This window comes from Oncorhynchus kisutch, linkage group LG8 (assembly GCF_002021735.2).
Source record: "Oncorhynchus kisutch isolate 150728-3 linkage group LG8, Okis_V2, whole genome shotgun sequence".
NCBI lineage: Eukaryota > Metazoa > Chordata > Actinopteri > Salmoniformes > Salmonidae > Oncorhynchus > Oncorhynchus kisutch.
Genome location: NC_034181.2, coordinates 41,448,898 through 41,465,920, shown reverse-complemented (window position 1 = coordinate 41,465,920; position 17,023 = coordinate 41,448,898). Strand labels below are relative to the sequence as shown.

At 42.0% G+C, this 17,023-nt stretch overlaps 1 protein-coding gene across 1 annotated transcript in view; it reads left to right on the top strand.

The window, feature by feature from the left end:
- The window catches only part of LOC109895643 (mediator of RNA polymerase II transcription subunit 27), a 97,401-nt gene extending 80,762 nt beyond the window's left edge, over nt 1–16,639 (top strand). Inside the window, exons 6-8 of the mRNA XM_020489514.2 lie at nt 1,975–2,016; nt 9,124–9,201; nt 15,699–16,639. Coding sequence (XP_020345103.1) covers nt 1,975–2,016; nt 9,124–9,201; nt 15,699–15,833 — 255 coding nt within the window. The 3' untranslated portion in view covers nt 15,834–16,639. The remainder of the gene's footprint in view (nt 1–1,974; nt 2,017–9,123; nt 9,202–15,698) is intronic.
- The last annotated feature ends 384 nt before the right edge of the window (nt 16,640–17,023 follow it).

The following is a 17,023-nucleotide window of genomic DNA, read 5'->3' as shown; positions in this document are numbered from 1 at the left end:
ACAGAGAGAGATCCATGATGAAACCTGCTCCAGAGCGCTCAAGACCTCGGACTGGGACAAAGGTTTACCTTCCAACAGGACAACGACCCTAAGCACACAGCCAAGACAACGCAGGAGTGGCTTTGGGACAAATTTCTGAATGTCCTTGAGTGGCCCAGCCAGAACCCAGACTGAAAATAGCTGTGCAGCAACGCTCCCCATCCAAACTAACAGACCTTGAGATGATCTGCAGAGAAGAATGAGAGAAACTCTCCAAATACAGGTGTGCCAAGCTTGTAGTGTCATACGCAAGAAGACTTGATGCTGTAATCGCACTGATGCTGTAATCACACTAAGTACTGAGTAAAGGGTCTGAATACTTATGTACATGTTATGTTTCAGTTTTATTTATAAATTAGCAAAACATTTCTACAAACAAGTTTTTGCTTTGTCATCATGGGGTATCGTGTGTAGATTGAGGGGGGGGGGGGGGGGGAGAGATTTAATCCATTTTAGAATAAGGCTGTAACGTAACAAAATGTGGAAAAAGTCAAGGGGTCTGAATACTTTCCGAATGCACTGTATATTATCTGTACACATCCAAGGAGAGTTCAGTCCTCTTGAGAGATTCCTGGGTACCATGAATGGGTCTCTCTGGGCTATGTTTTCAAAGTGACCTCATATAGCCTCCTATCGAACGGTTTTGTTAGAGGGCTGACGGTTTCCAGCTGCTAACGTAAGAGTATGCAATCCAGGGTCTGGACCTACAATCCTCATTGTCAGTTTTCTGTTGGCACTGTTGAATCATTTAGATGTGACGGCTTCCTTTATCACTGTCTCACATGAAAAGCTTGTAAAGGATGGGAGACATTGGCTTTCCTCTATGATTTCCCCGTCTGTCAGATTCTACATTAGTCCCTCGTTCATTTTGAATATGGCTCTGTGTTGGTGTTTCGCCCTCACTCCCGGGACTCTTTGAACTGACATGAATATGAGGAGGCCATCAAAGCCACAGAGAACTAGCACTGTTAATTAAGCCAATGAATGGGAGACTTTTGAACCTCCTGCTACAACAGTGTTGTCTGATGGACTCAATTGTGTGTGTGTGTGTGTTCATGCATGTGTGTTTACAATCAAGCTCTTACATATACTGCCACAACTAACCAGCTCCTTTATAGAGATAATCTGCTCCTTGGAAAATGTTTTGTAGTCCAGACATTCCCAAAGTGCCACCTAGGATGACTTAGACACAACAGCAGCAGCCAGGGTTTAGTTTAGGGTGTCTTGCCTCGTCTGCTCCATCCCTCAGGGTCCCCCATCCCCATTTCTGCCATTTTCTCCACTAATTATCATATTGTAAGAAGCAGCAGGAGCCGCAAGCTGAGCCTCCTAGCGTACAGAAAGAGAGAGGAAAAGGGAGAAGGAAAACTGCACTATCAAAGGAGGGCTTCAAAGACTATCTAAGGCATCTCTTGGGTAATTTGCGATCCTGTATCCTTCCCCCTTCAAAGGGTCTCTGTGTGTCGGGAGTGGGTAGAGGGACAGAGGGGGATCGAATCCGATTTCTCTAATAAATGCTGACACCAGGCCTGTTTGATATTAGATTCAGGGGAGCGTTTTGATTTGTTAACGCCTTTGAAAGTGTTTGGACAACCTTCACACAATCTCCTGCCCACCTCTCCTCATTTACTGTAGGACCATGCAAGCCAGAGGACAGTAGGGCGGCAAGAAGAGAGGAATCATTTGAACGAAAAATATAGACCTGATCAAAACCCCAGAATGCAATGCTAATGAATGGTATCACGAATACCAAGAGAAAGTTGTTGGCGTTGTCAGTCTTGATGATGACGAGGACAACATGTTTACTCCAATCCCATTGTTCTGAACTCACCAAAGGAACACTTGGTGTGATTTGCATCATATACAACTGAAGAAAATAATATGTAATGGTTTGAAAATGAATAATGGCAATAATTTCTCCTTTTCTCTCCTCAGCTGGATATCTGGTCGAAGTCAAACTATCAAGTATTTCAAAAGGTGAGACCTTATCTTTGTGTTCACCCCATACTGAGGTGCAATGCACACTTGGCAGGCGCCAACCTGAGGAATTCATGAATAGTCACGTAGGTCTCCATATTCTGGTCCAGTCGGTCTCTCTCTCGTTGGGCCACCTGTCCCTGTGTGTTGTTCTCTCTCACTAGTCAAGCCCTGTCATACCAAAATATACTCGGTTTCCTGTTGGATTTCATTTTAAACTGAAACCACTTTGCATCATAATCAGTTCTGGCAAGCATATAGAGGTTATGAGTCGTCTTCACTCCACTCCCTCATCAAATCCCAACAGGCAAGGGCATGGCAGCCAACCGCCACACACACACACACACACACACCAGTGACGGCGATGAAGCCAACATGAATAGAAAGAGAGCACACAAATGTGTATTTCATAGAAAATTCTCAATTGTATGTTTATTTCTATTATCCTCTTACTTTTAATGTTTGATCAGCTTTACTATTGCAGATAGATTGTGCCTTCCATCAATGTAATTGTCTGCATAATTTCCAATCCCCCATATATTTTTGGGTGAGTAGATACAGTACCAGTCAAAAGTTTGGACACCTACTCTTTTGGCCACCTACACCTACTTTTCTTTTATAATAATAGTGAAGACATCAAAACTATGAAATTACACACATGGAATCATGTCGTAACCAAAAAAGTGTTAAACAAATGTTAGATTCTTCAAAGTAGCCACCCTTTGCCTTGATGACAGCTTTGCACACTCTTGGCATTCTCTCAACCAGCTTCACCTGGAATACTTTTCCAACAGTCTTGAAGGGGTTCCCACATATGCTGAGCACTTGTTGGCTGCTTTTCCTTCACTCTGCGGTCCAACTCATCCCAAACCATCTCAATTGGGTTGAGGTCAGGTTATTGTGAAGTCCAAGTAATCTGATGCAGCACTCGTCACTCTCCTTCTTAGTCAAATAGCCCTTACACAGGCTAGAGGTGTGTTGGGTCATTGTCCTGTTGAAAAACAAATGATAGTCCCCCTAAGCGCAAACCAGATGGGATGGCATATCAGTGCAGAATGCTGTGGTACCCTTGCTGGTTAAGTGTGCCTTGAATTCCAAATAAATCACTAACAGTGTCACCAGCAAACCACCCCACAACATCACACCACCTCCTCCATGCTACATGGTGGGAACCATACATGCGGCAAACATCAGTTTTCCTACTCTGCATCTCACAAAGACACGGCTGTTGGAACCAAAAGTCTCAAATTTAGACTCATCAGACCAAAGGACATATTTCCACGATATAATGTTCATTGCTCATGTTTCTTGGCCCAAGCAAGTCTCTTCTTCTTATTGGTGTCCTTTAGTAGTGGTTTCTTTGCAGCAATTCAACCATGAAGGCCTGATTCACAAAGTCTCCTCTGAACAGTTGATGTTGAGATGTGTCTGTTACTTGAACTCTGAAGCATTTATTTGGGCTGGTAACTATAATGAACTTATCCTCTGCAGCAGAGGTAACTTTGTGTATTCCTTTCCTGTGGCGGTCGTCATGAGAGACAGTTTCATCATAGCGCTTGATGATGGTTTTTGCGACTGCACTTTAAGAAACTTTCAAAGTTCTTAAAGTAATGATCATTAAAGTAATGATGGACTGTTGTTTCTTTTGCTTATTTGAGCTGTTCTTGACCAAATATGGATTTGTTTTTTTAGGGCTATCTTCTGTATTACCACCCCTACCTTGTCACAACACAACTGATTGGCTCAAGCGCATTAAGAAGGAAAGAAATTTCATGGTTATGGTTATGAGAATGCCAAGAGTGTGAAAAGCTGTCATCAAGGCAAAGGTTGGCTACTTTAAAGAATCAGTACCAGTCAAAAGTTGACACACCTTCTCATTCCAGGGTTTTTCTTTACTTTTTTACTTTATTTTTTACTAATGGACAACAACTCTTAGGCTTCTACTTCCAGCTTATACATACTATTTGCATTTTACGGACACAGTATAGTTTTACAATTGTTATCGTTTGTTTGTTTTTAGTTCCATCCTTCAGCTCCACTCAACCCCTCCCATCTGTCTCTGAATACCATCCAGTATTTTCATAGATTCTACATATTGTAAATTAAAGATACAAAAAATTCTAAGACTATTTGCTATATTATTAATCGATTGACTATGACTTTTTAGGTCACCAAGCAGTGCTATTTGCAAAGTTGGCTCCAGGTAAATGTTGCAAATTCTTAAGCCATTCCTGAACCTGCGACCAAAAACAATCTACATATGTACCAAAACGGTACCAAAACAAATTATCTAATAATTCTGTCTCTTTGCAGCAAAATCTGCTGAGCTGGGATGGTTGTATCCCCCATATATATAACATTCTATTGGTCGCAAGAATTTTGTGTAATAATTTAGTCCAATCAAACTTTATTTGTCACATGTAGACTTGCTTACTTACAAGCCCTTAACCAACAGTGCAGTTCAAGAAGAATAAATATTTGCCAAGTAAACTAAAATAAAAAGTAATAACAAAAAGTAACACAATAAGAATAACAATAACGAGGCAATATACAGGGGTGCACCGGTACCGAGTCGGTGTACAGGCTAGTTGAGGTAATCTGTACATAACAGCGAGTAATAGCAGGGTACAAAAGGGAGGGGGGGTCAATGTAAATTGTCCGGTGGTGATTAAATGAATTGTTCAGCAGTCTTATGGTTTGGGGGTAGATGCTGTTGAGGAGCCTTTTGGTCCTAGACTTCGGTACCACTTGCCGTGCGGTAGCAGAAAATGGTCTGTAACTTGGGTAACTCGAGTCTCTGACAATTTTATGGGCTTTCCTCTGACACCGCTTATTATATTGGTCCTGGATGGCAGGAAGCTTGGCCCCAGTGATGTACTGGGCCGTTCGCACTACCCTCTGTAGCGTCTTACGGTCAGATGCCGAGAAGTTGCCATACCTGGTGAGGCAACCGGTCAGGATGCTCTCGATGGTGCAGCGGTAGAACCTTTTGAGGATCTGGGGACCCATGCCAAATCTTGAAAAAATGTGTTGTCTTCACGACTGTCTTGGTATGTTTGGACCATGATAGTTTGATGGTGATGTGGACACCAAGGAACTTAAAACTCTCGACCCGCTCCACTACAACCCTGTTGATGTTAATGGGGGCCTGTTCGGCCTGCCTTTTCCTGTCGTCCACGATCAGCTCTTTAGTCTTGCTCACATTGAGGGAGAGGTTGTTGTCCTGGCACCACACTGCCAGTTCTCTGAACTCCTCCCTATAGGCCGTCTCATCCTTGTCGGTGACACTGTTGTCGTCAGCAAACTTAATGATGGTGTTGGAGTCGTGTTTGGCCACGCAGTCGTGGATGAACAGGGAATACAGAAGGGGACTAAGTACACACCCCTGAGGGGCGCCCCAGTGTTAAGGATAGGCATGGCAGACGTGTTGTTGCCTACTCTACCACCTGGGGTGGCAGCTTATCAGGAAGTCCAGGATCCAGTTGCAGAGGGAGGTGTTTAGTCCCAGAGTCTTTAGCTTAGTGATGAGCTTCGTGGGCACTATGGTGTTGAACGCTGAGCTGTAGTCATTGAACAATATTCTCACATAGGTGTTCCTTTTGTTCAGTGAGAGAGTGCAGTGTGGAGTGCGATTGAGTTTGCATCATTTGTGGATCTGTTGGGGCGGTATGCGAATTGGAGTGGGTCTAGAGTGTCCGGGAGGATGCTGTTAATGTGAGCCATGACTAGCCTTTCAAAGCACTTCATGGCTACCGACGTGAGTGCCACGGGGCAGTAATCATTTAGGCAGGTTACCTTCGCTTCCTTGGGCACAGGGACTATAGTGGTCTGGGTTTCCCTTTGTAGTCTGTAATAGTTTTCAAGCCCTGCCACATCTGATGAGCATCAGAGCCGGTGTAGTAGGATTCAATCTGGACATGTACTGGCTTAAGCAGGGGGACACAGGATTTGAGCAGGATTTGAGTCCCTGGCGGCGTAGTGTGTTACTGATGGTAGGCTTTGTTACTTTGGTCCCAGCTCTCTGCAGGTCATTCACTAGGTCCCCCAGTGTGGTTCTGGGATTTTTGCTCACCGTTCTTGTGATCATTTTGACCCCACAGGGTGAGATCTTGCGTGGAGCCCCAGATCGAGGGAGATTATCAGTGGTCTTGTATGTCTTCCATTTCCTAATAATTGCTCCCACAGTTGATTTCTTCAAACCAAGCTGCTTACCTATTGCAGATTCAGTCTTCCCAGCCTGGTGCAGGTCTACAATTTTGTTTCTGGTGTCCTTTGATAGCTCTTTGGTCTTGGCCATAGTGGAGTGTGACTGTTTGAGGTTGTGGACAGGTGTCTTTTATACTGTTAACAAGTTCAAACAGGTGCCATTAATACAGGTAACGAGTGGAGGACAGAGGAGCCTCTTAAAGAAGAGGTCTGTGAGAGCCAGAAGTCTAATATATTCTGTCTTTTCTGTTGGATTAACCTTTCTAGTGGAACCCCTCGACAACATTCCGCTGAAAAGGCAGGGCGCGAAATTCAAAAATATTGTTTTGCAATATGTAACTTTCACACATTAAACAAGTCCAATACAGCAAATGAAAGATAAACTTCTTGTTAATCTACCCATCGTGTCCGATTTCAAAAATACTTTACAGCTAAAGCACAACATATGATTATGTTAGGTCAGAGTCAAGTCACAAAAACACACAGCCATTTTCTAGCCAAAGATAGGAGTCACAAAAAGCAGAAGTATAGATCAAATTAATCACTAACCTTTGATCTTCATCAGATGACACTCATAGGACATCATGTTACACAATACATGTATGTTTTGTTCGATAATGTGCATATTTATATCCAAAAATCTCAGTTTACATTGGCGCATTACATGCAATAATGTTTTGATACCAAAACATCCAGTGATTTTGCAGAAATACTCATAATAAACATTGATAAAATATGCAAGTGTTATTCACAGAATGAAAGATAGACTTAACCACTATTAAACCGCTGTGTCAGATTTTTTTTTAACTTTACGGAAAAAGCATCATCTGAGAACGGCGCTCAAAACCGAAAACAGCCAGAGGAATATCCACCATTTTGGCGTCAACAGAAGCTAGAAAAAACACTGTAAATATTCACTTACCTTTGATCTTCATCAGAAGGCACTCCCAGGAATCCCAGTTCGACAATAAATGACTGATTTGTTCCATACATTTCCATAAAGCCCATCATTCAGCCACTTGTTGTTAGCTTGTTCATCCCAGTAATCCATCTTCGTGAGACGCGAGCACTTCCTCCAGACAAAAACTCAAAGTTCCATTACAGTCCGTAGAAAAAAGTCAAATGATGTATGCAATCAATATTTAGGATGTTTTTAACATAAATCATCAATAAGGTTCCAACCGGAGAATTTCTTTGTCTGAAGAAATGCATTGGAACGACAGAACTCTAGTAGAATCCTCAAACCAGTTTCTAAAGAAGTGCATCCTCATTCATATCTCACTGGGATTTCAATAGGTACTGTTTTGAAAATCAATTTCTCACTTCCTGTTTGGATTCTTTCTCAGGTTTTTGCCTGCCATATGAGTTCTGTTATACTCACAGACATCATTCAAACAGTTTTATAAACTTCTGAGTGTTTGCTATCCAATACTAATAATAATATGCATTTATTAGCATCTGGGACAGAGTAGGAGGCAGTTCAGCCTGGGCACGCTATTCATCCAAAAGTGAAAATGCTGCCCCCCAATCCCAAAAAGGTTGAAGTTGCAACTAACTTTCTATGGCTTGTTTTAAAAATAGCAATATTTTGGAGGTGATTTCATTTTCAAATAACCGAATGTGAGAGGTTGTTATCTGAATAAAAGGGAAAAGGTCATTCTTGAACATGAGGTGAGATATTCTTACTAATCTTCTAGAGAACCAGTTCGGATTTAAGTATAACTTTTGAATGACTAAAGCTTTTAGTGAGAGGTCTAATGGTTTAATATTTAATCATTTCTGCCCTCTAAATTCATATTCATGATATAAATAGGCCCGTTTAATTTTGTCTGGCTTGCCGTTCCAAATAAAATGTAACCTTCTTTGCTCAAATCATTTAAAAAACAAGTTGCTAGGTGTATGCAAGGTCATAAGCAAATAGGTAAACTGGGATATGACTAAATAGTTAATCAGGGTGATTTTCCCACAAATAGACAGGTATTTTCCTTTCCACGGTAGCAAGATCTTATCTATGTTTGCTAACTTTCCATTAAAATGTATTGTAATGGGAGAATGTCTTTCTTTTAGGATATAAATACAGAGTATGTCCACTTCACCGTCAGACCATTTTATTGGTAAACTACAGTATGTTTATTTCTTGATCTCATCCTAATGCAAACAGACCTGGTCTGATGGGGAGGGAGGGAGGAGCAGGGCACCTCTCAGCTTCCCCTCCCATCTTTCATTGCACTGGTAAGGTCTGACTTGTGACCGAAGTACCTCTTACTTTGTTACCTGTCCAGTCATATACCTTACATCTTCTTTGGGGAGAACTTTTCCCCCCGGTTTTGATATGTTTTCCTTGTGCATGTACTGTACTGCCTGCCATGTGCTAGTAATAGCCAAACATTCGTCATGCGTCTCCAGATGGTCAAAATGCAATAGCAATGGACATATTGACTGGACACAGCAACAATTGTCAGAATAACTTGGTTCATATAAGTTACATAATAAATGGGCGCATATAATTGCATGTGGGATGAATATTAGATTTTGGTCAAAATATTAAGAATAATTAGACGCCTAGTCACTGCCAAGTGAATGTGTAGGAGGGAGAGATTGGTACAGTATATTCTATGATTAGGATTGCTCTAGGATTACTCCCTGCGCTGATCTAGCAGACTTCTATTAGTTATTTAGAAAGTCGAGTAATGATTGCTCAGGCCTTGAAAACATGTTTCACTTGACAGCTTTTATTGATTAAGTTATGTAGTACTCACTTGCTCATAAAATCATATTGAATTGAAAAAGAACTGGCAGACTTAATGTGATTGTATTGTCTCAGGCTTAGCAGAGGGAATTGGAATGTTTACAAATATTCAGCGACAATATGATTTTACAAGCCCTGTTTTTTTCTCTAAGGTTACGGATCATGCCACTACTGCTCTGCTGCACTACCAACTCCCCCAGATGCCCGACGTGGTGGTACGTTCCTTCATGGTGAGCACATTCACAAAGCAAACCCTCTACATAACCCACTCCCACCCCGTGACTGAGCTCCACTACTTGATAATCTACTCTGTCTTTGGTCCCATATCTTCACCATACACATAGCCGATGGATTGCACTCACATTGCTGTCTCTAGGCATCTTATCACACCTACAGTACTGTTACAGTGCCTGCTTTTGATTGAAAGCTCTGTAACACATTTTTGAGTTAGGGGTTAAATACTGTCAGGCTATTACTGGATACAGTACCTTGCAAAAGTATTCATCCACCTTGGTGTTTTTCCTATTTTGTTGCCTAACAACCTGTAATTTAAATGTATTTTTATTTGGATTTCATGTAATGGACATAAATAAAATAGTCCAAATTTGTGAAGTGAAATGAAATAAATAACTTGTTTCAAAAAATTCGAAAAAAGAAAAAACAGAAAAGTGGTACGTATTCACCCCCTTTGCTATGAAGTCCCTAAATACGATCTGGTGCAACCAATTACCTTCAGAAGTCACATAATTAGTTAAATAAAGTCCACCTGTGTGCAATCTAAGTGTCACATGATCTGTCACATGATCTCAGTATATATACACACACCTGTTCTCAAAGGCCCCAGAGTCTGCAACATCACTAAGCTAGGGGCACCACTATGCAAGCGGCACCATCAAGACCAAGGAGCTCTCCAAACAGGTCAGGGACAACATTGTGGAGAAGTACAGATCAGGGTTGGGTTATAAAAAAATATCCAAAACTTTGAACATCCCACAGAGCACCATTTAAATGGAAAGAATATGGCACCACAACAAACCTGCCAAGAGAGGGCCGCCCACCAAAACTCACGGACCAGGCAAGGAGGGCATTAATCATAGAGTCAACAAAGAGACCAAAGATAACCCTGAAGGAGCTGCAAAGCTCCACAGCAGAGATTGGAGTATCTGTCCATAGGACCACTTTAAGCCGTACACTCCACAGAGCTGGGCTTTACGGATGATTGTCCAGATAAAAGCCATTGCTTAAATAAATAAATTTGCAAACACGTTTGGTGTTCACCAAAAGGCATGTGGGAGACTCCCCAAACGTATGGAAGAAGGTACTCTGGTCAGATGAGACTAAATTTGAGCTTTTTGGCCATCAAGGAAAACGCTATGTCTGGCGCAAACCCAACACCTCATCACACCGAGACCACCACCCCCACAGTGAAGTGTGGTGGCAGCATCATGCCACCACACAGGGTAGCCTAGTGGTTAGAGCGTTGGACTAGTAACCGGAAGGTTGCAAGTTCAAATCCCAGAGCTGACAAGGTACAAATCTGTCGTTCTGCCCCTGAACAGGCAGTTAACCCACTGTTCCTAGGCCGTCATTGAAAATAAGAATTTGTTCTTAACTGACTTGCCTAGTTAAATAAAGGTCAAATAAAAAAAATCGGCAGGGGCTGGGAAACTGGTCAGAATTGAAGGAATGATGGATGGCGCTAAATACATGGAAATTCTTGAGGGAAATCTGTTTCAGTCTTCCAGAGATTTGAGACTGGGACGGAGGTTCACCTTCCAGCAGGACAATGACCCCAAGCATACTGCTAAAGCAACACTCGAGTGGTTTAAGGGGAAACATTTAAATGTCCTGGAATGGCCTAGTCAAAGCCCAGACCTCAATCCAATTGAGAATCTGTGGTATGGCTTAAAGATTGCTGTACATCAGCGGAACAAATCCAACTTGAAGGAGCTGGAGCAGTTTTCCCCTGAAGTATGGGCAAAAGTCCCAGTGGCTAGATGTGCCAAGCTTATAGAGACCTACCCCAAGAGACTTGCAGCTGTAATTGATGCAAAATGTGGCTCTACAAAGTATTGACTTTGGGGGGGTGAATAGTTATGAACGCTCAAGTTTTCAGTTTTTTTAATAGAAAGAGGAGGAAGGGAAGCACTACTAAGGTACACAATAGTACATTTTGGTAGATAGAAAGTGCTCTTTGGTAAAAGGGGTAAATTGGTCATCGAAAAGAAAGGAGGACCAAGGCACTCTTCATATAATTTATTAAAATGCCTTTATGAGTATGGCATGTTCAATAGAAACCAAGTTTTTTTTAAACCGACGCGTTTCGGCTGCATGGCCTTCGTCAGGGAGTACAAAAGAAAGAGGAATTACAAGGTCCTCTTTTTAACAGCTTATCAATTAGCCCTAATTGGAAGAGGGAGTGGTTACACAATTGATTGGACACACCTAGTAAGCAATATTATACACATTGAAATACTGTAGCTATGTTATCATAAAAATACAACTCCAAACTAGAAGTATCAGAACACTAAAAGGTAGTTCTAACGAATAAGAAAGCTCAATATACCATAGTACTCTAGAACACAGCAAAACATGAACAACAACAGTCTAACCATAGCTGAGGGCAATAGAGCAAAATGTCCACTAGATGACAGCAAATGGACCCATCACGACCCTACAGGAAGGGTGAGAAATCCATATCTTCATTTAAACCAGGGTATTTAGTGGCCTGTAGTTTGTATATCCAAAAACTTTCCCTTTGGTTTAACTGTTTAAGACGGTCCCCTTTTCTAATAGAGGCCGGAATATGATTAATACCCATAGCTTGTAGGGAGGCAGGGTTGCCATGGTTCAGGGACTTGTAGTGCCTTGCCATGGGGTAGTCGTCATTACCTACCCGTATGGCGTACTTGTGTTCCACTAAGCGGTCTTGAAGGCGTCTCTTTGTCCATCCAATGTAGAACACCTTGCACTGTGGACATTCCAATCTATAGATGACATGAGTGGTTTTGCAGTTAATGAAATGCTTGACGTAATACTCCATTTTGGAAGCTGTGTCAACAAAATACTTATTCTGTGCAATATTACTGCAATGGTTGTAATGGTTACATTTAAAAAAGCCCTTTTCTGTTATTTTGTCTTATTTCTTGTTTGTTTCAGAATATATTGCATCTTCAAAGTGGTAGGCATGTTGTGTAAATCAAATTATACAAACCCCCCAAAAATCTATTTTAATTCCAGGTTGTAAAGGCAACAAAATAGGAAAAATGCCAAGGGGGGTGAATACTTTCGCAAGCCACTGTAATTAGTGGTTGTGAGTCGGGGAAAGTTCCCCTGTCCCGCTGAAGCTTGTAACCAGTCTCCACATGTACAGTCCTATGGAGGAAGTACCTCAGGAAGCGTACTGTACTATAGACTTGTCCTTGTTACTGCGTGATGTGTCAGGTACTATGGGAGGTTTTTACTCTTTACTTCCTGGAGTGCGGGCAAGATTATGCATTAGTGTCTTGATGTTGGCTGTGACGGTCATGGAATTTTGGATGACAGTAATTGGTCAGCCAAATGACCGCGGTCCCCGTTATAACTGTTAGAATAGAAAGAAGAAAAAAATCAAATATATATACAGTTGAAGTCGGAAGTTTACATACACTTAGGTTGGAGTCAATTAAAACTTGTTTTTCAACCACTCCACAAATTTCTTGTCAATGAACTATAGTTTTGGCAAGTCGGTTAGGACATCTACTTTCTGCATGACACAAGTAATTTTGACTGTGCCTTTAAAAGCTTGGAAAATTCCAGAAAATGATATCATGGCTTTAGAAGCTTCTGATAGGCTAATTGACATCATTTGAGTGAATTGGAGGTGTACCTGTGGATGTATTTCAAGGCCTACCTTCAAACTCAGTGCCTCTTTGCTTGACATCATGGGAAAATCTAAACAAATCAGCCAAGACCTCAGAAAAAAAATTGTAGACTTCCACAAGTCTGGTTCATCTTTGGGAGCAAAAATCACCAAATGCCTGAAGGTACCACGTTCATCTGTACAAACAATAGTACGCAAGTGTAAATACCATGGGACCACGCAGCCAAAAAAAAAGCGAAACGCGAAACCACCATAAAAAAGCCAGACTACGGTTTGCAACTGCACATTTTAAAAAAATAATAATAATGTTAACCTTTATTTAACTAGGCAAGTCAGTTAATAAAGAACAAATTCTTATTTTCAATGACAGCCTAGGAACAGTGGGTTAACTGCCTGTTCAGGGGCAGAACGACAGATTTGTACCTTGTCAGCTTGGGGATTTGAACTTCCAACCTTTCGGTTACTGGTCCAACGCTCTAACCACTACGCTACCCTACCGCCCCATGGGGACAAAGATCTTACTTTTTGGAGAAATGTCCTCTGGTCTGATGAAACAAAAATACAACTGTTTGGCCATAATGACCATCATTATGTTTGGAGGAAAAAGGGGGAGGCTTGCAAGCCAAAGAACACCATCAAATCAAATGTATTTATATAGCCCTTCGTACATCAGCTGATATCTCAAAGTGCTGTACAGAAACCCAGCCTAAAACCCCAAACAGCAAGTAATGTAGGTGTAGAAGCACAGTCGCTAGGAAAAACTCCCTAGAAAGGCCAAAACCTAGGAAGATACCTAGAGAGGAACCAGGCTATGTGGGGTGGCCAGTCCTCTTCTGGCTGTGCCGGGTGGAGATTATAACAGAACATGGGCCAAGATGTTCAAATGTTCATAAATGACCAGCATGGTCAAATAATAATAATAATTTGTGTGATAATCATCCCAACCGTGATGCATGTTGTGGAGGGTGCTTTGCTGCAGGAGGGACTGGTGCACTTCACAAAATAGATTGACATGAGGAAAGAAAAATTATGTGGATATATTGAAGCAACATTTCAAGACATCAGTCAGGAAGTTAAAGCTTGGTCTCAAATGGGTCTTCCAAATGGACAATGACCACAAGCATACTTCCAAAGTTGTGGCAAAATGGCCTAAGCACAACAAAGTCAAGGTATTGGACTGGCCATCACAAAGCCCTGACCTCAATCCTATAGAAAATGTGTGGGCAGAACTGAAGAAGCGTGTGCGAAAAAGAAGGCCTACAAAACCTGACTCAATTACACCAGCTCTGTTAGAAGGAATGGGCCAAAATTCACCCAACTTATTGTGGGAAGCTTGTGGAAGGCTACCCAAAACGTTTGACCCAAGTTAAACAATTTGACGGCAATGCTACCAAATACTAATTGAGTGTATGTAAGCTGCTGACCCACTGGGAATGTGATGAAAGAAATAAAAGCTGAAATAAATCATTCTCTCTGCTATTATTCTGACATTTCACATTCTTAAAATAAATTGGTGATCCTAACTAACCTAAAACAGGGAATTTTTACTAGGATTAAATGTCAGGAATTGTGAAGAACTGAGTTGAAATGTATTTGGCTAAGGTATATGTAAACTTCCAACTTCAACTATATATATAATAACATTTTAAAAATTCACACATTTCCTCCTCTGCCCCGCTCCTGACAGCATGTGCTGCTGCAGGGAGGGGGCTTTGCTAGGCAACCAAAGACTGGTTTGCTACAACACCTTGCTTGTTTCAGCAAGGTGAAACAAAAAGTTTCACCATGTTGTAAAAACTTCTTGTTACCACAGAACAGACTCAACCGCACTAATGCCTGGCTATCCTGCCTTCATGTAATCTGTTTGTTCCACACGAAAAGAATGACAGGTATTTTATTTTCATGGCAGTCTTCATCCATAACCACCGGTTATGCAGTAATTGTGCCTGCCCTACTTGATGTTTTTAAATAGCCCCACTGTCCACTCTGCAGACCTGTGCTCTTAGTGCTGAGGTGAGGGAGATTAATTAGCCACTCTGGTGTTGGGAGACCTATTCTGATCTGGCCGGGGTGTGGTGGCTGGGTCCAATCAGACAGATCAACGGCTCGGCTTCAAGGGCAACACCCGGGCGCCTCCATTACAAGCCTGTCCTCGTTTACAACTTGACTCTGTCTAGAAAGACATTAGCACAATGTCTGCAATCAATCCTGTTTAAAGGAACAGTTGGCCTCGGTCCCGTCTTAAGTAGCCTCTAAGCAATAACACAAATATGGCTTCTTTGCACCTGTTTTGCAGTTGCTATTCCATAGGCTTTGCAAATGCATTACTCTCTACTTGCCTTTAACCGTAGTGTTCTCGTCGCAGCGCTAACATGAGATTGTTGTAATGGGTCTTTTCTCATGCCGCCCAATGAGGGTGGTGATCATTACGCTGGCCGGTGATGAATCGAGGAGCAGGTTTTTAATCCTGCAGATGGATGGTGCCAGTGAATACGTTTGACAGGCGTGTGACTATGTGAGGGAGGTCTGGCAGTGTTGCTGGCTGGGGCCGACTGATGGGCTGGGAGAGAGAAGGGGGCCCGAGGATGTGGAGAGACTCCACTCACACCCCTGGGTGGATCGACCACAATCCCCACATTGGTGCTCTGTGTCTCTGTCCTCCTCGCTCGCTCGCTCTCTATCTCTCTCTCTCTCTCTCTCTCTCTCTCTCTCTCTCTCTCTCTCTCTCTCTCACCATGTCAGCTCATATGTTCATCAAAATAGCCCAACATTTTATGTTTTACTAGAATCAGTCTATTGGTGAGTCCTTCTGAGAAATATCACTGTCTTCCTGCCTGAATTTCCCTTTTCTTTTCTCCTTGTCAGACCTGGCTAAGAAGCTACATCAAGCTGTTCCAGACCCCGTGTCAGCGTTGTGGGAAGTTTCTGCAGGAGGGCCTTCCCCCGACCTGGAGAGACTTTCGCACCCTGGAGGCCTTCCACGACACGTGTAGGCAATGAGGAATCAGCAGGGGGGAAGTTCAATTGGAAACTGTTCTGACACCCCATCTAATAAGACTTCACCTGCTCTTCAACCTCTGCCTACACTGTTCATGTAGGAATCAGCACTGTTGTTTATGGACTGTATGTCACTGCCTTATAGTCCTCCTCCTGGTTGAATGGGCATCAGGAAGCCAACTGGGTTGGAATGGGAGGGAGAAGGGATCTAATCAAATATGCCAACAAGACTGCCACTATTGGCTCTTCCTCCCTCATTGACACATAGGGCTGAGACAGTAGTGGCAGTCCCGGTGGTTTGATTTGAATTTTGTTGTTGTCCTCCCACTGTGTAGGATGATGTCATATTAATGCGTCTACTCACGTTTAACCCAATCTCACACTTTAACCCAATCTCACAGCTGTCCAAATGTTTGCCATATAATAAATTGTTCAGTGCTCCTGCTCTAGTCCCCTGGTTGTGCGTAACCTTTTTATTTAGGTTCTGCACAACCAGAACTTCTCCAAATAATAATAAAAACAGTTATTTTTCAGCAAAGTTAGAGCGAACACATGTATGGCCCGAATATTGTGCAGTTTGTTTGGCATTGTGTTGTATCCCTTTTGTACAGGAGCTGAGTTTAATATTTCATGAACCATGCTGGATATGTGGAGGGAAAAGGCTTTTTTTGTGAGGTGGGAGTTAAAAAGGCAAGTGAAGGGAATTGCTCATTTTGTAGAATTAGGCGGCACTTTACACATTCAAAATAATCTGTGCTCTTTTTTGATAACCATTGTCTAAATAAAGTACAACATTTTGTTTAATAGTAGCCATCAGTGTCATCTTATTTTAAGCTTTTGCAGGATGGAGAAAATGGTTTTCCCAATTCATAACACAACCAAATATGAATACTTTTGAACATCTCTAGTCTTGTTCATCAACTTTTAGATAGACATTACCCATGCATTTCATCATTCGTGGGACTCTTTGTGACTCTGAACAGCAGTTTTTGTCAAGGATCCTTGGCTCATTGTCAAAGAGCATACAGTCAAATGCAGTGTACATTTCTTTGACTACACGCAATACTCACATTCTGAACCAAGGTATTTTAAGTCACGGATACACCGCATACAAGATTCTCTCCTAACTAAAAACTTAGTTGCACACTTTTGAGGAAAAACAATATGAGTTTACAAGAGTGGTTCAGATTGCA